Below are 27,202 nucleotides of genomic sequence, written 5' to 3' on the forward strand. Positions count from 1 at the left end.
TCTGCCCCCCGTAATCAGTCTACAAGGAAAGTATATACAGACGGTCCAAAGGGCCCACCTGCTAAGCTGGCGTTTGATACTAGAGGTAATGTGATTACACCTTGGGATCATCGTTATCCCCATTCCACTCCCAAGGCAGTGGATATTCCATCTACCTCTAAAGCGGGCCGCCAGAATTCTTTTGCAGTGTTAGCTGATTTTCTAAATGAAGGTGTCCTGGATGTTCTCGCGGAAAAGGTGTAATCGAGGCAACAGGTGCCTCGTTCCTGATTCTCTTTCTTTGAAGATATATGAAGATAGCCACATGGAATGTATGAGGCATTTGTTCTCATCATAAGCAACATGCCATGTGGTCTGTCTCGCATGAGAACCAGTGGGATGTCTTGTGTGCGGTTGAGCACAAGAGTCACGGTGAAGCAGAAAAAGTTGTGGATTGCCATGGGTTTCACCTGTTTTATGCAGGGACACATCCTATGTACTATTTTGGCATGCTTATGATCGTCCATGAGAAATACCAGCCTGTTCTTATTAAAAATGATGTACAGGGCCGCTTTGTGGTAATCGAAGTTTTATTTGAAGGAGAGATCTTATGGTTGCTGGGTCTCTATGCTCTGAATGACCCTACATCCCGACGGGATCTTTGGAAGACTTTGCAGAGCTCCATGTCACTTGGTAGAAGGGGTTTTTTAATGGGGGATTTCAATATGTGTGTTGACTCTTCTTAGTCCACTTCAGGGCATTCGGTGATGGATGCTCCGAAAAGTCGGGTGTGGAATGCCTTAACGTCTCTAAAAGGCCAATGTGGCCTATGAGACCAAAGCAATACATACAATGATGGTGTGTTTCTCATGTGGAAGGAGAAAAGATGAAAAACATGCCTATAAGACTGAAAAAAATGAAATAGTGTCCTATAAAAGGGAAACATGTCAATGATCTAAAAGTGAAAGTAGAAAAAGAAAAACTCTCCATCAATGAGATGTTTGTCCTCTAAGGAGGTGTATCTCTGCATGACTGAGACGTCTCGGCATCTGTCTCCTGTGGTGCTCAATGATGGCTTTAATTTGTCTGTGGTGTGGATGTCTAGGCCTTCGTCCGGGTGGACGTGGGTGCCTAGACCGGCTAAGTGCCACTACTCTATCCAAAGGGACACCTACAGAAGATGAGGTCCAATGATGATGTACTCTTGTAGGCTGTGTGGCAGTAGTAGTGGTATCTGCCGTACTCTATCGTGTATTAGTGAAAAAGTCAGTGACTGCTCTCTGTCTATGTGAGCCGAGCTATGGGGGCCTCCTACTCCATAGAATTGTTGTTACGCGCCTCTAGAGCTCCAAGAGGGAGAATCCCAAGCATCTCTGATCCTCAAACTGCATGATCCGTCTCAGGGATCCAAAATGTTGGAAATCAGAGTTGCAGCATTGGAATGTGTGCACAAGAGAGCCCACACATGATAGTGACCCATAGGCTATTCATATAGCCTCTGCCAAGCTAGGGTTAGGGTTTCCCTTGCCCCTAGGACTATTCACACTCATCTGCCCTTATACTCCCTTGCTTATAGTGGGTTCCTATGCTTGTCTTCTAACACCCCCCCTCAATGCCAGGGTGGCATTGGATTACAAGGCAAGTAAGATGTTCCCCCCCTTCTTGGGATGCCTTTATAAATCACGCTTACAAGGTTGTTTTTAGGTAGATGATTTTAAAGAGTCAAAACAGTTGATCTTCAGATGGATTGGCGGCATAGTTGACCACCGATTCTTTGGGTATATCAGGAGTGTTGGAGCATTTACTAGTGATATCCCCTGTCTTCTTGCATTTGTTACATTTCATCTTCTCAGGATACTTCTTCCAGCAATTGTTTACAAGATGTCCTTTTTTCTTACAGAAAGAACATCTACTGAGAGTTGTATGTACCAATACTTGATCACGGAAGTTTGAAGATGCCTGACTGTTGCTACTTTCTTTGTGGTTCCTCTTTTCTTCATCCAAACAAGATTGAATGGTACTTGCCAATGTAGAATCTGGAATGTTGGTAAGAGTGATTACAAGAGTAGGAAACACCTGTTTTACAGCTTTTAGGAGAGTAGCAATAGCGTCTTCTTTATATATTGAAGCTTGTACAGAGGCAAGCTGTGCCATAAGTCCCTTCTTATGAGAGATGAATTTTTCCAAATCTTCTCCTAATCGATATTCCAAGCTAAAGAATTCAATTTTAAGGAAGATTTTAGTATTTTTACCAGTGGCTCCATAGAGCTTTTCAAGCTCATCCCATTTTTCTTTAGCAGTGTTTAGTTGATCAACATGATGAATCAGGGATTCATCTAAGTGTAACATTATGATTGCTTGAGCACGTTGGTCATCCTCTATATCAACCAGATTTGCAGAGTTTACAGCTCTACTGCCTTGAATGAGAGGCCAATACTCTCTCTCCATCATTTTGTATTTTATAAGTACCTGCCATGGGTGGAAATATTTGCCATCAAACTTTCGAATTTGAGGACGGACATCAGCATATGTTGTGGTCATTGGGAAGGTCTTACCACTTGTTAGGACAAGGGCAGTGTCTAGTCCCTTACAAATTTTCCATTGAATGTGGAAGCAAATCAGACAATTTGAAATCAAAGTTGCAATGAAGAGAAAGGCTGAAAATCATATAAATGTAATATTTCAAAGTATGACTATGGTGGTCCTTTCTTATGTGCAAACTTCTTCCGAGATTTAATAGTCTTTTTAGGTTTTAATGAAGTAAACCTAGACTAGACTTCAGGCTCCTCCTTGTGGTATGGCTTAGTGGATGAAGCTTGTGTTGGACAAGGTTGGTCTATGATCTCAATGCTTGTTGCTGATGATTCCGAGGAGAGTACAATGGCACTCATCCTTTTGATTTCATTGACCAGTGTACTTGAAACAAAGTCACTCACGATATGCAATACACTTCTAGTGTATGATGGTCTATGTGTTTATAATTGTACACATAACCTTACAACAATATACGAAGAGGAATAAAAAATCACTAGATTTTAGTGAATACCCAGCAAGCAAATGATTAGATAATTAATTATTAGTGTTTAGAAACACTAATGCCAAGCTTAGTGAAATTCTTAAATGAAACCCGGTTGGAAGTCGGCTTCCCGATGCACTTAGTGATGTCCATCGAGCATGCCCAAGAGCTTTTGAATCTGGAATAAGCTTCAGAGAATATGCTTCAGTGATTAGAATCACTGTTAATGAAACTCAGAGTGAAAAAGATGACAAAATGTCAAGCTTAGAGCTTGCTGCCTATGGCTGCCACAAGATACACAGTTAGGGTTTGGCAGAGATCTCTCTCTGTGGGAGGAATTTCTGGAAGCCCTGAGAATTAGTGGGATGTCTTGTGTGCTGTTGAGCACAAGAGTCACGGTGAAGCAGGAAAAGTTGTGGATTGCCATGGGTTTCGCTTGTTTTATGCAGGGACACATGCCATGCATTATTCTAGTGTGCTTATGATTGTACATGAGAAATATCAGCCTGTTCTTCTTAAAAATGATGTACATGGCCGTTTTGTGGTGATTGAAGTTTTATTTGAAGGAGAGATCTTATGGTTACTTGGCCTCTATCCTCCGAATGATCCTTTATCCCGCCGGGATCTTTGGAATACTTTGCAGACCTCCTTATCACTTGGCAGACGAGGTTTTTTTATGGGGGATTTTAATATGTGTGTTGATTCTTCACAGTCCACATCAGAGCATTCGCTCATGGATGCCCCGGAAAGGCATAGGTGGAATGCGTTTGCTCTTGCTGTACTTAAGCAAGATCTCTGGTCTTGGCTACACCCTTCTTCTACAAGGTTTACTTTCCATTCTACGCAATATGCAACTACATGGTCGCGGTTGGACCGCATGTACATCATGCAGAATGATGATTTTCTTCCTGAGATGCTCGAAATGAAAGTGTTGCAGCAATATGCCTTGTCGGACCATTTTCCTCTACAGCTTGAGATGCTTGCACAACCCATTGCATCTTTTAAGCAATTTCTGGATAGACTCCCTTTGCATTTCAACTCGTCTTATTTGAAGCATTCAATCTTTCAGGGCTATATGCAACAATTGATTGATAGATTCTTATTGGACTTCTCCTCTAAGGGCAATGCTTCGTTTGAACAATTGCTCTCTAATGTGCGGTGGGTTGCTCGGCAGTATGGGATCCATCATGCCTCTCTTTGTCGGCGGCGTCGACAAGCAGCGGAGGACGTATTGGCTTTGGTTTGTTCTCTGCTGGTGGACACTCCAGATGATGTATTTCTACTGCCACTGGCGATGTGTTTGGCTGATCTTATTAAAGAGTTTTAGTTGAAATCTTATCAGCAGGCCAAATTGCAAAATTTGACTGAGAATTTGCAAGATAGTGCTTGTCAGACTCATAAGTTCTTTTGAGCTCTACATGCATCCCTGCTCGAGAAAATATGACTAGACTCCAGGATCCAGAAGGTCAAATGCTCATTGATCCTCAGACTATTGTGAATATGTGCAGGAATTATTTTCTCGACCTTCTTCATTCTTCTCCTTCACCTTCCGACCAAGTTACTCATGCAGGTTCAGTTTCCTATGATTTGGTCCGCAATCCGGTTCCATATGACATGCAAACTACTTTGGGGACAGATATTTGTGAGGCGGAGGTTATGGATGTTTTGTTACACCTGCCCAAGGATAAAAGTCCCGGTTGGAATGGTCTCACCAGTGAATTCTTTGAGGTTTTTGCTACTCAACTGGTGAAACCATTGACGACTATGTTTTAGCAGGTTTGGGAAACGGGGTTCATGCCTTCCTCATGGAAATGTCTTATCAAATTGCTTCCAAAAGTTCCTTCGCCGTCAATGTTGAAACATTGGAGACCAATTTCTTTGATGGGTTCGATGTATAAAATCTTTTCCAAAGTGATGGCGAATCGGCTTCACAAGCATCTTCCGGCCATTGTGCATCCTCTTCAATATGGTTTCATTAAGAGCTGAAACATTTTGCATAATATCTTAAATGTGCAAATGGCTATGGACTATGCAAGGCACTCTAATCAAGAAGTGGTATTGATTCAATTGGACTTGGAAAAGGCTTTTGATTATTTAGACTGGTCTTTCATTACATAACTTATGTCTACTATGGGCTTTGGTACTCGGATGTGCCGCTGGATCTACACCATTAGTGCTGCGGCTTCTTCGCGAGTTATGCTAAATGGCGGTGTTACCGAGCCATTTGTCCTTGCACGCTCTGTGAGACAGGGTTGCTCTTTGAGTCCTCTCTTCTTTGCCCTTGCAACTCATCCGGTTCTTTCGATGTTATCTTCTATGGCAGCTTCGACTTAGTTGGCTGGATTGTCGCTTCCTTTTGGACAGCACTTCATTAGTCAATCTTTGGCTGATGACAGCTTTATGATTTTGCATGCGGACAAGGATAATCTTCGCAAAGAATTAGATGTTTGGACGCTCTTTGGTCAAGCGTCTGGTCTTCATATCAATGCTTTCAAATCAGCCATTCTCACTTGCACGGAGTCAGATTTACAGTCATTGGGCTGGCAGGGATTGGTTGTTCCCCGTGGTTCCATTGTCAGGCATCTTGGGTACCCTTTGGGTGTTGATGTTCGGCCAAAGCAACTACTAGAGTGGATTTCACAGAAACTAGCAGCCAAGTTTCTACACTGGAAGTATCGCAGGCTTGGCCCTTCCATGTTTGCCTCAAAGTGGCTCAGACAATTATGTTGCCAATGCTCACATATTTCCTACCATTGCTGCCTTGGACTACTACTACTTTGAATGCTCTCACTCAGTACATTCGTTTCATGTTATGGAAGAAGGACTCCTTGCATGCAGGCATTTCATGGATTTCTTGGTTGCATGCATGTACCCCCAAACGCATGGGTGGTGGGGCTATTTTGGATGCCGAAACTCATATGCTGGCTCTTCGTTGGTCTCTTTTTCATGCCATGTGCTTGGATCATCACCCATGGGTCGTTATAGGCCGTTTTTTTCTTGAGGATCACGGACTTGTGCATGGTAATACCCAAATTCGGAGCTCCTGGTGGCATGTTCTTAATGCAAACTCTCGTTTTCTAGTCCTTCCTCATCCCTGCTTGGTCATTTGGTATGCTCCTGGAAATTGGTCCTCCAGAAGGCTCGGTGGCATCCAGCGGAGGACCGCTTACATACTAACTCTTTTCAACTGGAATTATTGGCAGCCTCGCGATTGCTTTCTTGGGAAGGCAAACATGAGCTTAGACCAAAATTTAACCGCATGGCACGTTTGGGCTTGACTTCAGTTGCAAATGCTACCCTTGACAGTCGCAATGTGTTGATATCATTTCATATAGCCAGGAGGCTTTTCAGAATCCCTCATGGATACCGTGATTTATGGGAACAGCTTTTGCTAGTGCTCCAGAGCAGACAACCATTTCCTGCCCTTGCTTTGGATCGTCCTTGGCAGGACTAGGACCTTGTAGGTCGCTTGAATTTGGAAAAGGCCTCAACTAACCAGGTGTATCATCTTCTAATTAAAGATCATCAATGGCTGGTTACTAAAGCTAATACTGTATGGGGATCGTGTAAATCTCAGTCATGGTGGAAGGCAACTGTGATGGAGGGCTTTTTGAACAAGACACCTTTCAAATGCAAGGTCTTTCTTTGGAGGGTGATGATTGGTGCTCTTCCTCTTGCTTCCGCCCTTTCCAAATGTCAAATCTCTAACGGCAATTTTTTCTTTTGCACCACCAGTGTGGAATCGGCCCATCATCGATTTATTTCTTGCTCTCTCGCTAAGAATATCTGGTCACTCTTGTCAGCGGTTTGGCGAGCGGTGGTTGGTTTCTCCCTAAGCCCTATTGATTGGGTTTTTATATGGCCCAAATACCCCACACCGGCACAGTCGCATATGAAGATCTTGTTTCACTTTCTTAGATACTGGGTCTGCTGGCACAATTGGACCACTCGGAATGCCTTACTTTTTTATTCGGCCTCTAATGTTCCGGCACATATTGCCAAGCTTAGAGGTCTCCTACATTGGCAATTAGATCTCATTCGGCACTCTGACTTACTCCCTCGGGAGGACTTACTTCCCTGGCATATGGCAATTTCCTCTACATCTTTGCCATGACTTTTGTAACTCCATGGCTTAGACCCATCGTGTATCTTGTAATCATGTAAACGTGTATCTTTTTTTCATAATTAATACAATTACCTTTTACGAAAAAACAAGAGAGAGAGATGTTCTTCATGAAAAAAAGAGAGAGAGAGATTCTTTGCACTTAGATCATCCTTCTCTTTTTCAATTTCTCAAGTAAACAACTCTCTCGCACATTTCGCATACCCCCCTTTATTTTTTATTCAGCCTCAAGGTCATGTGGCCCGTGTTTCAAGGATTACTCTTATGGCAGATTTCTTCCATGATTTTAGTATACATAGTCATTCCTGATGTGGTTGCTCCTTGGTTGGATATTGTTCGTGTAAATAAATACTCTGACACAGAAACACAAATAACAATCGTACGACAAAGCACATACTGATAAAAGAACTCAATTAGGATTAGGCTAACTCAAACACAATGAGCACAGAAAATAATTGAAGTGATATAACTGCTGAATATACAATGCTCATGTAGCAAACACACTATGCAGTGAATGAATACTGAACCTCAAACTCCTGTATCTCAAGGATCAAGGCAGGGGTCATGAGCTCGAGAGTGTGTCGTACTCTGAACTAATGGCGAATCACAGCAAGGCAGCCTCCGGATGTCAAACACATAAGCACAATCCCACTAGGGAGGGACCACACTTTCTATAAATACGTATGCTGCCCTCCATTCGGCCCTCAATCTCGTTTTTGCAGATTTCAGGTGTTTCAGCTTGCTGCCCATACCCCGTTCGCAGAGGACATCTCAGCTGAAGCTGTCCATTGCTATCTACATCAATTGGCGTTATATTTTCAGTCCTCTTCACGCAATTCGGAGTTGATCCTAGCCACAAGCAACTGTTGTTCCTCCACAGACCTACTACCGTACTGCCTGCCACATCATCTGCAACCTGCATTTGACAGTTTTCTCTCTCCTCCAGTTATCGCCCTGCTCCTAGAAGGCATCGCCAGGTTGTTTTGCCTGTGTTTGGCAGTTTTCTCTCTCCTGTAGGCTGTCTTGCCTGCGTTTTTAGTCTTTCTCTCTCCTACAGACTGTCCTACTTGCGGTTTTAGTCTTTCTCTCTCCTACAGCCTACGTTTTTAGTCTCTCTCTCTCCTCACTGCCGTCTACATCAGATCCAACTTCTCACTACTGCATTTGCTGGACCAGTGGGCTGGATGGGAGGCTAGCTCTGCTTGTACTATCAGGACGTGGCAGGAGGTGTACAAGATGGTGGATCAAGAGGTGTTGCAGTAGGCATCAGGTTGTCAGCGAGGAGCTGAGCTGAGGAGAAGGGAGATTGACGCATCGATCTGTCAGGAGTAGCTTGACCCCCCAATCTGAGAGCCCATGAAGCCTGGCAAGGTGTGGGCCACTAGATTCTCACCGGCAAGTATCCCCCCTATAGATGACAAGTAGAGTGGGCGGCACCTCCTACGAGATTTTCTTCACCGTGCAGGATGGGGGGCATTTGGTCCTTCACAGAGGGCAGCAGGATGATGAGATCATTGTCCTTTCTTGGAGGATTCATGTGGTTGTTCTCCAAGGGAAGACCTAGCGTCTGGACCCTTACATGTTCTGCGAGGAGTTTCGGAAGTGGCACCTCTAGATATGGGAGAGCAGGCCACTTGATGAGCTAGAGTGGGACCCTAAAGAGTAGCTATGGCTGGCCACTGCGGTCACCAAGAAGCCACATGTAGGAGGACATGGGCTGGGCGCCTTCGCATAGCAGATACTGGGTGGAGTATAGCATCATAGATGCCTTCCGTCAGACTTTCTTGCATCACCTATAGGACTTCAAGGTGGGTATCATATTTCCTATGGCTTTTGGCACATGGAGGTCTTGCAGTTGGGAGTTGGCTATCCCAGATGCGGTAGGATGGAGGGTGTAAACAACGCTGCCCACAATAGCTTTTGGAAACTCCAAAGCACTGGCTTTGGTCTTTGAGGCAGCACAGCTCGTCTGGAGAGGAGCGTGCCGCATTCTCCGCCGTCTGGCACCCAACCTTGAATGTGTCTCATGGGGAGCTTTCTATTGGCAAGCAGTCAGCCAGGGCCGTCACCTTTTGTATGAGGCTAGGATGCAGGACACGATTTTCATCATTGAGACTGGGTCTTGCGCAATGGCCAGCTTGGAGGCTTTACCAAGCCGCCAAGTATTGGAGCCCATAGCAGACTGCTTTAAGGTATGGGAGATCATAGGGAGTCTTACAAGATGGCACATCTGGAAGGCACATTGTCAAGAGGTTTTTGGCGGGGAGTGCGTTTAAGTACACGTGGCTTTGGCAGAGCTTTGGACTTCCATCATCCACTCCCTTCGCGGCTGGTGGGACCATGTGCAGGGCAAGTCTCGAGCTTGTCAAGAGCTCCTTTTTCACTTTCTGTGCACGTGGGGTAGCCAAGACTTGTTCTTCATGATGTAGGCAAGCAGCCCCAGATGGCAATACATCCCTTCTCCATGGCTTCTTGCCCCCATCCCCCCAGACCGCCTTGAGAGGCTGGTATACATGATGTATTCGTGGATTTGCATCAACTCCAGCTAGTCTGTTGAGCATGAGCACTCCTTGTAATCAGCTCTTTGAGTAGTATAATTAGTCACATTTTACTTGCCAAAAAAAAAAATCCACAAGATATCAAAGATCCTCATAATGAAGGAACTATCTACACCAAGTACTGATACATTAGCCCTAAAGAGGATAGATATTTCATATTGCACTCAAGAAAAGGTAAACAAAAATTGCAATAATCTATGGTGAGTGCTCCTCCATCAATATGATTTTGGTGATACATCTATTTTTTCATTTACATTTAATGGACAAAAGGAATGTAATACTTTTTCAACAACAATTCAAATGACAAATCCATTTAATCTCCTATGTATCCCACCCATTAGTTCCGCTATACCTTTCTTTCACCCTCCATTAAGTGCACCACACATGTCTTCTCATATCACACCAAGGGGTCTATCTATAGATATGTCTCTTAGGACCTCGTTTTTTCCTCAACCAAGTGGTGTCCCCATGATGGAGGTTCATCCTTCCATACCCACACTTTCGGGTTTTTCACAGCTTGGGAATGCTACCCAACCACCACCAAGTATGGATCGATCAGTACCATAGTTTGCCTCCATGGCATTACCTAGTAGGCCGTCTGGTCATTTTGCTAGGCTCCAGTCATCTACTAGACAAGGCTTACATGTCCTACTGTCTCAACCTGCACTGGCACTTTATGGAAACATTCATGTTCTAGTGCCTCCGCATCAATTGGCACCCATTGGACACTATCAACCTATTTCTGCCTATCCACCTCCCCCTCCTACTTATCCCCCTCCACCACCTCTCATACCTATTCCACTTATCCAATACCACATCGTTCTTCATCCTCATCAGCCAAACATACCCTTAATGATAAGACTCGTTTCAATAGGTGAAACATCACTACTTGGTCAAACTTGATGAGACATGTCCTTAACTCCTGAAACCTATGGGATCTTGTGCAGGGGTTGGAGCCCCAAGCTGATCCTGCACTTGTTCCATACAAGGTTGTCTACTCATGGAAGGCTAGAAATGCCTCCACTATTGTTGAGCTGATGCAAGGTCTATTACCTCAATTTCATTCACAACCTTTGCATTTTGACTTGGCATTCGAGAGTTGGGCACACTTGAATGACCACTATGTGGCTCGGATAGGACCCGACATATTAATTTGGATCATGAGCTCCAAAACTTTAAAATCACTTACCTGGATGACTTAAAAGTCAAGTTGGCCGAGTATGGGCATCTTCTCATTGAGTTCTCTACCTTGGGGGCTCCTAAGCCCTTGGACGATCAAGTCACATTGTTTCTAAACAAGCCGTTGAGAAAATCTTTCATTTTCTGTAGCAGATGATCTCACAACGGACCATGCCCACATTCTATGAATTTGAGTATCAACTACTACATTATACTCGGCTATTGGATCAATTTTATAGTTTGACCTCTACAAAGGGGGCTCTCGTTGCTTCTTCTCAGAAGGGGCAACATGAGAAATGTAAACAAAATCAAAATTCCAATCAAAATCAAAATCAAAACCAAACTAGTGAGACCAAGGAAACTCCTAGTAATCTCTAAAACCCAGGTGGCACAATGTACCAAAGGAAAATCGGTATTGTCAATACCAATTTGGCATTTATTGAGTTTCTCTCTCCTCTAGCTATCATCTACACTCCGTGCACAATTGCCTTCAGCCTCCAACTGTCCTCCAGTTTTCCTCTCTTCTTAGATACCTGCGTTTTTGTATTTCTCTCTCCTCACTACCTGTCAGCATCAAATGCGGCCTTCTATGGCTCCATTTGCTAGTGTTTGACTCTCGAAGACTGCCTTTGCTGCATTTCACGATCTATCAAAAGTACGACACGCTCCCGCTCAACATCTCTACCTCGGTCCTCGAGAAACGAGAGTTCAAAGTACAGGTTTTATTCCTACATGGTTTTTTTGTTGCATGAGCATCGTATATTCAGCAGTCATTCATTGATTCACATTCTCTATGTTCATTGTCTCTATGTTATCCTAAGCCTAACTATGTTATTTTGAGTTTTATGCTTTGTCGTACACTTTAGTTTATGTTTCTGCATTAGAGTATTTCTTCACAGCCCCACTACCCATACTTTTATGAATGCAAGCATGGATCCAAGAGATACACAAGTATGCAAAACATCTTTTTTAAGGAAGATATGGAAAAGCCAAGCCTGCGAATTCCAGTAAAGAAACTTCACCTCCAAATTCTGAGAAATCCATTGCAATAATTGCCTGGGCTGACAATCAATGCCTAGGGGGTAACCTAGATACTATATAATATTTCCATGGGGGATCACCCTCCCTTGCCAAAGGCTGCAAATCTGATTCAATAGAGCTGATAAGAAAGGATTTGGCTTCATTGATATGAAGACCTGAGGCTTGCCCAAAGAGCTTCCACACGTCCAATGCCTTGTGAAGGTTCTCTCGTTATGCTTTAAGAATCATGAATGTGTCATCTACTAACGATTGGCCCACAAAACGTTTGCCAAAGGGAAGGGAGAGATCAGTCAGAATGTTCATCAAATGAGAGAGCCTACTGGAGAGGACCAGATGGGTTGCCAAGGCAAAGAACAAGGAGCTCAAAGGGCAACCCTATCTGATCGAGCATGCAAGAATGAATGGCTCAGTGACCCCACCATTATTCATGACCCACGAAGAGGCATCTATGCTAACTGTGTATATGAGATGGCACATGCGTGGACCGAAACCCATAGCATGCATTAGCTCTGCCACAAAAGTCCAATCCAAATAATCAAAAGCCTTTTCAAGTTCCAATTGAACTAGTGCAGCTTCTTGCTTAGAGTGCTTTGCATAGTTAATAGGCAACTAAACGTTCAGTACATTGTACAAGATATTCCAACCCTTGATAAATCCATACTAATCAGGGTGCACAAGGCTAGGGAGATGCTTGTGGAGACGATTATCGATCCTATCAAGAAAATTGGCCGCTAGAATATTAGCATCAAGCAATAAGCATTTTTGGAATCAACTTAATCACTTCCACCTTCCATGAGGCAAGCATAATTGCAGTCTCCCAAACTTGTTGGCGTATGGCTACCAGGCTGGTAGCATAGGCTTCAAAAAACTCATTAGTCAAACCATCCCATCCTGGACTTTTGTCCTTAGGCAAATGCAACAAAACATCCATGACCTCTCCCTTGGAGATATCTCTGTCCAAATCATCATGCATATCTAGTGACACCTAATATGTGATCAGGGCATAGAAAGCAGAGCAAACCTAGGTAGTCTACTGTGTAGAAGGAGATGAAGAACCAAGAAGGTCAATGAAGTATTCTTTGCACATATGCACAATGGTCTGGAGATCTGTAACCATCAAGCCATGTGGAGGCTAGAGACGCACCAAATTCTCGTAAGCAAGAGAGGCATGCAAGCCTTGAAAAAATTTGTGCGATTGACATGAAGCACCTCCTAAATTCTCAATCAAGCTTTGCAACTTGGCTTTCTCCTTATGATCTCAACTAGAATTTTTGAATGAGATTTGACCGCCTTGTAGCCCATGGTAGCAAGAATAGATCATCTAGAGAATTGATTAGCAAGGACTAGACCAATGCCAGCATTGCTTTAGCAGCGTGCCAACACTCCGTGCAAAGAGAGGCGTGATGGATACCATAATGCTTGGTGACCCTTTGCACATTATGGAGCAATTGCTCAAAAGAGTTATTAGCCCCAGTGGGGAAATCAAGCCAAAACCTCTGAATCAAATACTCCATATAACCATTAAAGATGGGGTGCTTCAAATAAGATGATTTGTAATGCAATGGGAGCCATCCCAACAATTGTGCAAAAGGATCAACAAGGTGGGCAAGCATGTCCCAAAATTTCCACAAAAGGGGCAACAAGGTTGAAATGACATGCTTGAAAACCTTCATTTTGATGCAGAACCAGCAGTGCAGAGGTCTGAAGAAGCAGGCAACATCAGTTGAAAAGGCAGCAAAGGCTGCATTTTATAGCAGGCACATCCACAGAACAGCAACATTCGATAATTTTGTAGGCACATGGACAGCTGGAGTGAGGACAGCCACTTGGATCTAGCAGTGAAGATTGCTAGAGCTTGCATTTTCTAGAAAGACAACAACATGCAACAAAAAGAGACAGCCATATTGAGAAATCACTTCTTCAGTTTAGACACTTCATTTAGGGTTTCGCATTGATAGCCCCAAAAAGGGCTAGTGTCCAGATTTTGGCCACTTTTTCAATGGGCGCCCACTCAATGGTGTGCCACCCTAGATAGGTTATGCCTATAAATAGGCAATCACTTCATTCATTCAAACCCCACTTCAATCGTTCTTCACCTCTCTTCCTCCGTCACTTCAACACTCTTCCCTCTCCACTCCACTATTGTCCATATCCCTACTGGAGGACATCACAGTTCGTGGTCACCCTTACTCTTCTCCTTCAAGCGCCCTATTCTCATCACATTCCAGGTTGCGTTTGGAGAGTCCACCCTACTGGTGTCATCATCAAACTATTGGCGACTTCACTCCTACACATGGTGACAACATCCACACCCTGGCGTTAGCCTACAGGCTTGCCTTTACACTCCTACAGGATCTCCACCATCAACCATCACCCCTCCCACTCCTGGCATCATCTTGGCTGCTGTATTTGGTAAATTCATGGATTCTCTGACCACTCATGTCATCACACAAACTAGTAATGTTTGTGTTTGCAGCCTACCATCACTCCATTCATTTGGCATCATCATCCACACACCTAGTGTCAGCATCTAGGCTGTCATCATCTGCATTTGGCAGCTCACATATCTCTAGCATTTGTGTTTTGCATCCACACCATCGTTTCAACATCTGAGGTTTGCAGTTCGCTCCTCGTCAACTAGTGATCATCTTCCTCATCTCTAAGGGCATTAGAGGACCAAAATTCGCTCCCTCGACAATTATCCTCCACTTTCCAACAATTAGTTTAATAGTCTACTGCCCGAAGGACTACGTTTCGCTCCCTTCACTATGCAGATTGCCCTCGGGTGCTGCCACGTGATTCAAACAAGACAATAAAGTTGTCTTCTGAGCTTCTGCTCCACTGTATCAGCTTTTCTTCTCATTGCATGATTCAATGTATCATCATTGTGCTCTTCTTGTGTTTTTGAGTTTCTCTTCTCCCTCAGTGTTTGCCGTGCACACTCTGTATTTCTCCCTGCAAACCCTATTGTCTCTGTGCACCGTCACATATTTTGACATGGTATTGAAGCATACCTGTTATCTTGACAAGCCACACAATAGACCGGTCATAGATTGATGGGGCCCGAGATCACGAAGTTGCAGCTGGCTGCTGCTTCTACCTCCACTACTTTATGAGTTTTTTAATCATAGAATTACTTCTTTGTATGCTTGAAAGTTTGAGCTGCAATCTGTATTCTGCACATTCATGCAACGTCTCTTGTGGTTGTGCCTGCATTTTATCACCAAGATGCTTTTTATCGGAGTCATGAGACATGAATTTCCTTGTATATGCAATGGTTTGGCACAGCACTCATCCAGTCCATTGTATTCTGACGCGTGCGAATCACAAAAACCATGCTTGCCAAGTTTAAACATTCTTTTGCATATACTTTTAGAATCCTCAATAAGCTTAAAGATACTTGATACATGAAAATACCATTTTCTCAATACACCACCCCCCACTCATCCTTGTTCCTTGGTTTTCTCTCTTCTTGGAGAAAAAACAGATAACTTCTTTTACATGGTCTAGAAAAGTCTAGAATGCTAAATTTGAGGCATTAACTGCAAGAATTAACCTTGAAAATCCAACATTTTGACTCCAGCATTCATATGATAACTTGTCTTTAACCATTTCTTATAGGTACCTCATTTTCCAATACACGTCTCCGTGCAAGAACTCCATCTAGCTTCTGTTTTGTAATCCTCAATTCTTCTCTGCAAGCCTGCATTGATTTAAAAGGACAAACTTATTCTTATACCATATTTTAAGTATCAATTTCTCTTTGATAGTCACAAAACATTTCTATAATCATCGCTTCACAATATACTATTGATGTACAATATCCTTAACAATGTAATCAGTGAATGTTAAGTATCACATTGAGCTACACATATTGCTGGTAAGTCCTGGGACCAAAAAATATATTGGGCCATGTCAAGGGAGGTTATGACTTAGAAACATGGAATCTAAGATATTGGCAAAATGATGGCATCCAAAAAGAGAAGATGAAAACCTCTTTGAGCCCTAAATGAAAGAGAACTAAGACCATTGCGTTGAATGTAGGCCAAGAAACACTGGGAGAAAGCAATGCCTAACATGGATAAAATTTTGTGGAAGGAAAATGCAAAACTTACGCAAGGTAAAAGGGAGTATTTAGGTTGTGGGCCCCTAAATTGGATCCCTCCTTATTTACATTTCAGATGCAAAGCCTTGGAATCCTATTCCTCATAAGGAGTGACTCTTTTTCAACTTTGATTGGAGAGGAAGGGTACCCATTTACTGGGATCCCAAAAGAGACAAGGGGATGGCTTGTAAATGTTTTCACGCAACTACAGTTGTTGGGAAGACTGTGAGCAAGCAAAACAAAGAAAAATGGATGTTCAAAAAAGGGTTTGGTGCCTAAAACCCAAGCTTTGCACATGAGGGGCATGGGACTAGGCATGTGTACACGCCCTCAATCACAGTACTTACAATATGCCCTTTGAAAGGGAACCTGAAATCACATTTATACTTTGTGCACATAGAAATGTCAAGAATCAATTGATAGGACTTTTAGGAGTTTAAAGTGGGAGGAGGTTGGTGACTAGAAGGTTTGGATGCACAACAATGAAGGATTCTTTATCAATGCTCATAAGAATGCTAGAAAGATGGGTAGTTAGAGTGGAGTATTCTCCCTCTTATCAAAAGGAGGTGTTAGAAGAGCATAATAGGTCCATACTTAACAGTGAACCGCAACCACAGGTGAGTAAGAGCTCGCCTGGAGTCATGCTAACTGCATTTCCTTAATAAATCCACTTTTCAATGCAAAGTATACTTGTTTTCTGCACTGCATTCTGCTTTACAAGCATCGGCCTTCAAATGTGACATTGAAGCATATATCGGAAGAAGGGCACAAAAATGGTTGTGTACACTCTGTCCACATTGGCCACTTGTGAGGAGGAGGGTTTTTTTCTTCAAATACATGTATAGAATAATTGTGAATAGTGGGGAACAGTGGTACTCTTCTTTCTTGACCATGAAAGGAGAGTTGAGAGTAAGAGATCCATGAGCTTCCATTGCTGTAAAGCATACTCGCCTAATGCATTGCAAGCCACCATATTCTAGGGCATCATCCATCAAAAGCACACAATGCATCATTCTTGGATATGTCTTTACATTCATGCACGTCATTATAAGCTCATTCCACTGTATATTATTTTGTGTCTTATGAGATTGTGTGCAAGTGCATTTTTGTGTATGCTACTATGTGGACACATGCTAGGAGAATCATGTCCACTAGATTGTGTGCTAGTGCATTTGTGTGCATAGCTAGTATGTGGGCATGGAGTACAAAAAAACATTCTTGAGGGGTGTTTCAAAACAGATGCACAAATTAAAAATCTTTTCTTGATGGAGTGGCAGGGTATGGAAATTATTTTCTTTTGGATGGCTCAGGTCAGAATGGCTCAGGAGGATCCAGCCAAGACAACTTTTATCACCTCCCAAGGTGTCTTTGTGTGCATTTTCATGGGGTTTGGATTGAAGAAAACACCTTCATCTTTCCAATGATTAAAGCAGGAATTGTTTTCACCATACCTCTCCAATTTCAGGCTGCTATTCCTGTATGACTTCAATGTTTGTGGAAAAGAGGTTCAATATTTAGACATGGACAATCTTTGAGGATCATGTCTAGTACTTTGCAATAAAAGCCTATGTGGTAAAAGGGAAAGAGAAGGTGAAGAGCTGATTAGGCCAAGAGAACACGGTGGCCACAGGGCAGATTTTGGAGCTCTCAGCTTCCATGAGCTTGAGGGCTCCCAAAGGCGGAGAAGAAGAGCAGAAGCTAAGAAGAGGACAAGAATGGCAAAGAGAGTTTTTTTTTCTCTTTTTATTTCTTTTCGGTTGAAGTATGAGAGAGTAATGGAGGAGGAAGGAGGAGGTGAGCCCCGATAACACCTGCAGCAGGAGGAGAAAGAGAATCAAAGATGTAAAAAGGGGGGAGAATGAGGAGAGGATGAGGAGGAAGTAGAGAAGGACAAGGAGAGGGGGATAAAGAAGAAGAGGCAAGAGAAGGACTAGGATGCTGTTGGGTTTGACTCATGCCTACGCTCATAGAGGAGTGTTAGTGATCCTCAGTAGGACACTGGGGCACTTTCTACTCTCCTTTATGAGAGGTTTTTTTCCCTAGTTATATTCTTCTTTGTTTTATGTGCTTATGTTACAGAGTTCGGGCACTTATTGTGTTTTACATCTTTCGGGTGTGAATGCACATTGACAACCCTAAGGTTTAAGGGTTGTACTTTGTACTTGCACATTACTCTTTGATTATTGTATTGGGAGTCGTGTCTTCACTCTCACACTCTCTTCACTATCAACTGTGAGCTTTGATCTATCCCCTCTCTCACATTCGGTATTAGAGCTGAGGCTCAGCTAAGCCTAGTTCCAATTTTGGTAGCTGTGCCTCTGCCAGCCATCTGCACCGCCTGGAGGTCAGCCCCCAATTGACTGCGCAGTCACCAGCTGTGCTTGGCTTGCAACTCGCTCGACAGGGCCTTCTCCAATTCGTCTGATGTGCCACCAGCAGCACTACCAGTAGCACCACCAGCAGCCAGTGCACTGCCTGGCGCCCTGCCTCAGACACCAGCGCCTGCAGCGCCGCCCCAGCCCTCAACTTCCGCCTGCGCCTCCTACAGTCTACCTGTGCCAACAGTGCCCTGGTCCTGTGCTGCCACCACCATCCTGGTCACCTGCAGCTGCACCACCACCAGCCAATGTCATCTGCAACTCTGCCACCTGTCTCTGCTGCAGCTCCACCCAGGCAGTTTTAACGGTAAAAGGAGAAATTTATTCATTTTTTATTCAGATTTGAATTTCAAATAGGGGCTTTTGCTCAGGCAAGCTATTTCTGCTCCTGCACGTGTCTTGGCCCACATTTATTGCAGAAATTTATTGAATTTGGGCCAAGAATTTGGGGTTTTTGGTTCACTGAAGACCTCGGCAAATCCACATCAGGGTCAGTCTGAAATAGACTGAAATTGTACATTTTGGACAAAGAAATTTTGGGGCTTTTCCATTTTTATGTGCTGCTGAGCACTGCTTGTGCATTGGATAGTGTGTACATTGGATAGTTTTGACAGAGTGTGATCAGATTTGTTAATTAGAGTGTGGTGCTCGCTGTCATTTCTAGATATTCTCAGATTTCAAGGTTGGTCCAGCTCTAGGTCTTGCTCTTGTGCTATTTGAAAAGGTGACATCTTTGGGATTATATTAGTGGTGAAGTTCATCCTAGAGTTGTGGCTCTTGCAACACCTCTAGAAGGACGTGGTCAAAGGACCACTCCAACTCAGCCACTTCCCCAAAGATCAACAACACAAAAGACTTGGGGCGCATGGGATGCTTGAGCATTGTCACTAATTGCATTGGCAATTCAGCGGTCTATAATCCCACACATACAGTCTGCAACTTCTTCACGAGAAGCATGGCTGACACTTGAGTAGATGTTTGCTAGAAAAAATGAGACTCGCATCTCTTTCTTGAAGAAAGAGCTTGAGAATGTGAAGATGGATGAAGGTGATTCCATGCAAGATCATCTTAACAAAATTTAGGACTTACGTGAGCAACTAATAAATGTAGATGAGTATTATTCGGATAGCTAGTTGATCTCTACTACTCTAGATTCATTGCTGCCCTCTTATTTGGCATTTTATACGGCCCAAAATCTCACCATGAGAATTTCTCTGTAAACACTTACTTTCCTTCAGTTGGTTGGTTTACTCCTAGAAGAAGAGCAAACAAGAAAGAACAATGGGGTGGATGTAATAGCCTCTAAACACACTTTTCTGGTGAGGCAGAGGGGCAAGGGCAGCCAGTCTAAAATTGCTTTGCAGAGTTCTGGAAGTTCGAGTACTTCACGAAGCAACAAGAAATAGGGGGGCACGCAAGATTATCCTGAAAGCCATTAATGGCTCTAGTCTCCATTTACAATATTATATGTGCTAAGAAGAAAGAAGAATTTGTTTCCATTTCTTCTTTAGCAAAGTGTGGTATGCAAGTTACATTTGATGATGACAAATGCATGGTCTCGGATAAGGAATTCTTGACTTTGGTATTGATGGGCACATTATGTCAAGGACTCTATGAGTTAGATGCTTATTCAAGCAGAGTTATGGCATGCTCACCTAGGGCATGTTAACTATGGCAGTTTGATGCTTATGCAATGTAGTCAAATGCTAGATGGCTTCTCTCTCTTACAGAGACCTCCTAAGCATATTTGTGAAGGATGCATTTTGAAAAAAATGCATTAATTCTCGTTTTTTTTTTTCCAAATGAAATGTAGCTGATTATATTACTCAAAAAAACTGATTACAACGGAGTGCTCAGGCTCAACAGACTAGCTGGAGTTGATGCAAAGTCACAAATACATCATGTATACAAGCCTCTCAAGGTGGTCTGGAGAGATGGGGCCAAGAATCCATAGAGGGGGGGTGTATCGCCATCTAGATCTATCTGCCTGCATCAAGACAAACAGGTCCTAGCCACCCCAAGTATGCATGAAATGACAACGGAGCTCCTGACGACGAGCCCTAGACTCGCCCTGCACCTGATCCCACCGACCGCGGAGGGAGAGGATGATGGAGATCCAGAGCTCTGCTAAGGTCGCTTGTACTGAAAGTCTCTCTCTGCTAAAAGCCTCCTGACACCGCACCTTCAAGATATGCCATCCAGTAAGACTCCCTATGATCTCCCATACCTCAGAGCCGTCTACTGTGGGCTCCAATACCTGGTGGATGGGTAGAGCCTCCAAACCGACAACTGCGCAAACCCTGTCTCGATGATGAATATTGTGTCCTGCATCCCGGCCTTATATAGAAGGTGACGGCCCTGGCTGACTGCTTGCTAGCAGAAAGCTCCCCATGAGATGCAACCAAGGCTAGGTGCTATACAGCGAAGGATGCGGCATGCTCCTCTCCACACGAGCTGCGCCTCCTCACATGACCAAAGGCTTTGGGGTTTTCAGAGGCTGCTATGTGCAACGCTTACAACCTCCCTCCTGCATCTAGGCAAGCCAACTTCCCACTGCCAAGCCTCCATGTGCCACTAGCCATAAGAAATACGATACCCTCCTCGGCCTCTAGCTATCCCATAGGCAGTGCCAAAAGGTCCGTCAAAATGGCTCCATGATGCTATGCTCTGCTCAATGCCTGCTATGTGACAGCACCCAATCCATATCCTCCTGCATCGGTACGTGTCTGCCAATCCTCGCAATGTACTCCAGGAGACTCGGTGGCTTCTTGGCGACTGCACTGATGACCGCCCATAGCCACTCTCCTGGATCCCACTCCAACTCATCAAGGGGTCTACCCTCCCAGATCCAAAGGCACCACTCCCTGAGCTCCTTCCAGAAAACATAGGGGTCCAATCCCCATGTCTTCCCCTGAAGGCCCACCACCCGAATCCTCCTCCATGAAAGGGCAGCTATCCCCTCATCCTGCTGCCCTCTGTCAAGGGCCAGACGCCTCCCCTCCTGAACAGTGAAGAAAGATCCCTGTGGGGCGCCGCCCACTCTACCTGCCACCTATAGGGGGATGCTTGCTAGTGAAAACCTAGCGGCCCATACCTCCCCGGGCTCTAATGGCACTCGTATCGGGGGAGCAAGCCACTCCCAAGGTATTGCTGCATCTATCTCCCTTCTCCTCAACTCCACTCCTCTCTAGCGGCCTTATACTCGCTACAGCACCTCCTCGTCCACCATCCTGTACACCTTCCGCCATGTCCTGATGGTACGAGCCGGGCTGGCCTCCCAACCAGCCCACTAGATGTGGGGGCACTCAACAATCTATGCCCCTTCCCGATCTTTGGCCTAGGAGTTCCAGATCACCCGCTGACAGTCTATCTCCTCCTGGCAACCTGGGGAGCTCTAGATTAGGGCCTTACGGAGGCTCTACCACATGCGGAGTAAGCTGCATAGGAAAGGTGATCTGGGCTGACGTCAAGATCCATCACAGGGACGGCCTCCACTCACTGCCAAGCCTCGGTCTACAATCCTAAAGACCCTCCTACAATAAAACCTTCCAGGTCTGCCCTCCTAGTGTGAGGCCGCAGACAACTAGCTTACCCAACAAGACCATACTCTGATACTCTAGATCTATGATCCCAAGCCTCCCTATGACCGATGCCGTATGATGTTTGCCCACGCCACCTTGGCCCTGGAATCCCTAGAGCCATCTGACCCTGACCAAAGGAAGTTCTGCACTAGGTGGTGAAGCTGCACTACGCAGGATGAGGAGAAGCACCAACATGAGGGGATATACCACGTCGTCGCTAGGAGGACCTAGTTGACCACTAGGGCTCGGCCGGCTAGTGAGAGGCGAGCCATGCTCCAGTAGGTCAGCTTCCTCCAAATAGAATCAAGGACAGGAACAAACTATTGAGCGGGGGTGATGTCAAGTCCCACCTCGAACCCTAGATACCGGACGGTCTACCCTCTGCTCACCCATCTAAATCCTAGGTGGACGCTCCACTCAGTGCTAGAGTCCGAGTCTATGAGGAAACCCACCGACTTGCGCCAGTTGATCTTCGCTCCCGCTACAAGACAAAATCACTGTTTCTTTCAACTCCAGCTCTGTGGCACGGATGGCTAAGATCTGTTCCTCAGAGAGAATGATGGGCAAGGTGTTTGACTGGGGGGCACTCGCAGAATGCACCGGCGTCTAATCGAGGGTTTCCATTGTGCGTCCCTGCTAGGAGCCTACCTATCACGTTGCTATGCTACTGGGGGGGGGGGGGGGGGGATACTTTTGGGGTCAAGCATCATAGTTGCACTCATACTACATACAGACTAGTTCGTTCCGTACGGTTCATACCGTACCGTACCGTACGTATCCGCACCATTTTGTACCAGAAAACGACCTATTTTTGGCCTCTGAAGACTAGACCATACAATATCTTCCAACTCCTAAGCCTTATGTTTGTTATCATAATTCCAAGTCTCTCTCTCTCACACACACACACTCTCTCTCTCTCTCTCCCAACTTCCAAGATGGGTATGCAATTCCAAGAGCATCCCTTCGCCCCCTCCTCTCTCTCTCTCTCTCTCTCTCTCTCTAACGGGATGCTGACGTGATGGCTCTCTCTCCCTCCCTCCCTCCCTCCCTCCCTCCCTCTCTCTCTCTCTCTCTCTCTCTCTCTCTCTCTCTCTCTCTCTCTCTCTCTAGCATGCTCAGTCGTGGTGAACAGTCGTGGCGTGAGGGACTTCGCATGAGCAGTCGTGGCATGAGAGACCTAGCGTAAGGTGATGTACCTGGAGTGATGGAATGCAATCTTAAGCAAGTCTCTCTCACTCAGTCGTAAGCAATCGTGATCAGAGAATGCAGTCGTTCTCTCTCACATGTTGGCCTGAATGAATGAATGTAGTCATGAGCAGGGTCTCTCGCATGTTGGTTAGCAGGGAATGCAATCATGTGAGCAGTCTCTCGCACACTAGTTTGAATGAATGCAGTCGTGAGCAGGGAATGCAGATGTGAGCAGTCGTGACGAGAGAATGCAGTCGTAAGCAGTAACTGAAAACAATGTGAACGCATTTGAGCTCGTAAAAGATTACTGGGCTTGCAAAAAATTAAGTGAGGGGTTGGGGAAACCCTGGAAATTTGTAGGAATTCGCAGGAAATCACAGAAATTGCTCTGATCTGACAATACAAAGTACAAGTTGAGTCGCTTTGCACACAATGTATGAGAGATGGATAATGTAGACAAATGCAAGTATCAAACAGTGGAAAATGAATATCTGGGAGACGAATCTAATCAAGAACTAACACAACTGTCCATGGAAGCAATGTTCAACACCCCTTCTAAGAACACGCGGTACAAGATGTATGGCCGTAGGGTCTGTGATTGGACCGTCTCCCCAGCATCTAACAAGCATGAAAAGACTTCACGCACCATGAATGAAAAGAAATACGAAGAAATTCATCTCATGATTCGCTCTGAACTACGAATTATGAGACAAGAATTAGAGAAAGAAATACGAGAGCAGGTCAAAGCCGAACTGATAGTAAATCAGAGGGCGAAAATGCAAGACATGCAGATAAAGATTAAGAATGACCTACAAGCACAAATGCTGTCCGAAATACACACATTGAAAACTGAAATGCTGAAAGTTGTAGATGCCTACAAAGCTGAAATCTTAGAACTCGGGGAAGAATTGAATACATTTAAGAAAAAAGAAATGAACGTGCAAGAAGAACTACAAAAAGAGAAAGAGGCTTTGAAGGCATGTGAAAGGGAGGTTCACTCATGGGCAGAAGTGGCAAAGACAACACAGAAGCAGATAGAAGAAGCCAGCCCTTGGACTGAGGCAATAAAAAAGAATAAGGGAACATCAATGAACAAGACTGAAGTAATGAATGCTACCTTGGAAGAAGAGGCTAGGAGACGGACTAGGGTTTTACATGTATGGGTAGTAGGATGGGAGGAGAAGAGCAACCCACAGGAAGATGCTAAGACACTTGCTGACAAAATTGGGGCTTTAGACGTACCTATCATTAGTGCTTGGAGAGTGGGGAAAGAGGACTCTAAGTCCAAGGCTCTAATTCTCTGCTTTGGAGACAAAGAGAAAAAAAAGGCCTTCCTCTCCAAGAGGAGAGCCCTCAAGGGTGAGAAGATTTATTTGGATGGGGACCTTACCCCAACACAGATAGCACATCGCAGAGAAAACATGCCCAAGGTATTGGAGGCTCGCAAAGAGGGAAAGTGGGCTATTTATAAGGATGGACAAGTCATCATCACTGACAAAAGAACTTCATGACGGTATGAGGCCTATGAGACACTTCGGATGTCAATATGGAATTGTAATGGAGCCCTACGCTTGGATGTTGGTTACTTTGAAGATAGCTTCTGAAACATAGATATAGCAATGTACATAGAAACACACCAATGTAAAGGTAGCGGACTACCAGAAGTGCGGGGATATGTGGCCATACTATACCGGGAAGACCTCAAAGGGATAGTGCAAGTAATGAAAAGAGATGATGATGCACGATATTTATGGATTAGGATACATGCAGGAAGACCACGGGATATATTCATCGCAATATGCTAGTTTCCTCATGCAAATTCTACCTATGCCACACGAGATGGATCTCCCTTTGATGTACTCTATGAGGATATCATGAGATATGCTAGCATTGGGGACATATTATTAGTAGGAGATTTCAATGCATGCACTAGAGATAGATAGAGTGACTTTTATATGCATGACAGTGCCATGTTCAAAGAGATCAACATAGATGAAATAGGCCTACGCAGGAGAGCCCAGGATAAAGAAGTGAGTACCTATGGGACACACCTATTGACATTGGGAACTGCACATAGACTAGCCATCTTTAATGGTCTGCCACAATGGCCAGGATCTGACAATTTGATATGTTGGAATCACAAAGGAGGGGCAAATACTATGGACTACCTGATGAGCTCACCAGCATTGATACCAGATATCCAAAATTTCAAGATATCTAAGAGGCCAATTGGCATAGCAACAGATCATGCTATTCTAACACTCATGCTCTCTTGTGTACATATGAAACATGAAACACCATGCCTCCCTAAACATCCCAAATACTACTTTACAGAAGACACCTCACACATCTACAGTGGTTCTTTGCAGACCAGTTTACATACATTGGACTTCAGTAGCTCGTTGGAAGAATGTACAAGGGATTTAGCAAAGGGCATAGATGGATCAGCCATGTATGCATTCCCACACACCTTGCCCTGATGTAGACCCACACGATCTACTGCTCCCCAAAATAGCCGGTATGATGATGAGTGTAGAGTCACCCCGGCTCGCTTACAGAGGGAAGTGGAGCTAGGCACTCAAACACATCACCAAGCAAAGGCGTTCTTCAAACGCCTTGTGCGGAAGAAGAAACGAGACTACCTAACGAAAGCAGAAGCAGAGATATATCAGCTATTTTTGGGGCGGGACAGCAAGAGCGCATGCAAGATGTTTCATGAAAGACAGTCCCCCCATATAGATTACATCACCAGATGCTTGGCTTGACTATGGGAGACAGTTGTATGACCTGCCAGGACAGCCACCTATGCAGCCCCCACAAGCTTGTAGGCCAACACAGTGGTCTTTCTTCACATGGAAAATGGTTAGGGATGCAATCTATAGATTACAAAATGGGAGGGCACAAGATGAGGATGGACTAGTAGCAGAACATTTCTCACATGCTGGTGACATATTAGCACCCATATTAGCACATATGTTCAATAGAGCAGTATGTGAAGGTTTCCCTATGAGTTGGTCAAACAATACTATGATTCCGCTATTTAAAAGTGGTGATCCCCTGATTCCTAGCAACTATAGGACTATCATGATCGGTCATTCATTGGCCAAGATATATGGATCTATATTGGAGCATGAACTCAGTGAGTGGGCTGAAATGCGAGGCAAGAGAGCACAAGGACAGGCATGTTTGAGACGAGGATATACCACGCTGGACCATATTCTCACACTTAGAGCCATTATTGAGGAGGGTCGAGCCCGAGACAAGAGGATCTATTGTTGCTTTGTAGACTTTCGCAAAGCTTTTGATACAGTGCCTCGTACACGCATCATGCAGAGATTGCAGGACATTGGAGTACGAGAGGGTATACGATGGGGTGTCTATGCATTATATGAGGCAGTGACAGGTCATGTACGAGCACCTGGGGGGCTATCAGAGAGGATCGACAGTACTATAGGAGTCAAACAAGGATGTCCACTTTCACCCACATTGTTTGGTCTATACATAGATGAAGTGTCTGATTACATAGACCGAGGAGGAGCTGGAGCCGAGCACCCCCCCTGATCCGCAGCCAGGTCAGGTGAGCCCCCCCAGACCCACCTCCCCTCCTCCCACAGGAGGTGATAAGCCACACACACCTACCTCCTCTGCACACCAGCAGTCCCCCCCCGTCCACATAGCCACCAGCTCATCTGCCCCTGCCACCAGCCATACTTTCCCGAGACAGGCACAGCTGCTGCCACAAGAGTTTTTCCACAGTGGCCCATGGTCCTACATGCGAGTTGCGGAGCGCGGAGAGTTCCCACTACCTCAGGTGGGGATCTTCGTGGTTCGTAAGTCAAGGAGGGGCAAGGTCCACCTACTAGCACCACCGGATAGACCAAACTACGCTTTCTTTTTTCAGTCATCTTTCTCAGAGGAGTCGATGACTATACACATTGAGGAGGAGTTGAAGAGTCAGGTGGCGGATCACATCTCCAAGTGGATGGGAGATGAAGGATTAGCATTGTTCGCACAACAGTGGCCAGGTTGCATGATGGACATTAACTGGTGGGCT

At 44.7% G+C, this 27,202-nt stretch overlaps 2 protein-coding genes across 2 annotated transcripts in view; one reads left to right on the top strand and one right to left on the bottom strand.

Annotated features, from left to right (window-relative positions):
* The window catches only part of LOC148028899 (uncharacterized), a 138,987-nt gene that overhangs the window by 42,267 nt on the left and 69,518 nt on the right, over positions 1-27,202 (bottom strand). The window contains exon 9 of the mRNA XM_087688631.1: positions 15,522-15,599. Within this exon, the coding sequence (XP_087544757.1) occupies positions 15,522-15,599 (78 nt within the window). The remainder of the gene's footprint in view (positions 1-15,521; positions 15,600-27,202) is intronic.
* Positions 23,592-24,659, top strand: LOC148028901 (uncharacterized). Its single transcript, XM_087688746.1, has one exon. The coding sequence runs from the start codon at positions 23,592-23,594 to the stop codon at positions 24,657-24,659; it is 1,068 nt and encodes a 355-aa protein (XP_087544872.1).

This window comes from Lygodium microphyllum, chromosome 11, assembly GCF_053477565.2.
Source record: "Lygodium microphyllum isolate KBCC chromosome 11, Lygodium_microphyllum_v1.1.10, whole genome shotgun sequence".
NCBI lineage: Eukaryota > Viridiplantae > Streptophyta > Polypodiopsida > Schizaeales > Lygodiaceae > Lygodium > Lygodium microphyllum.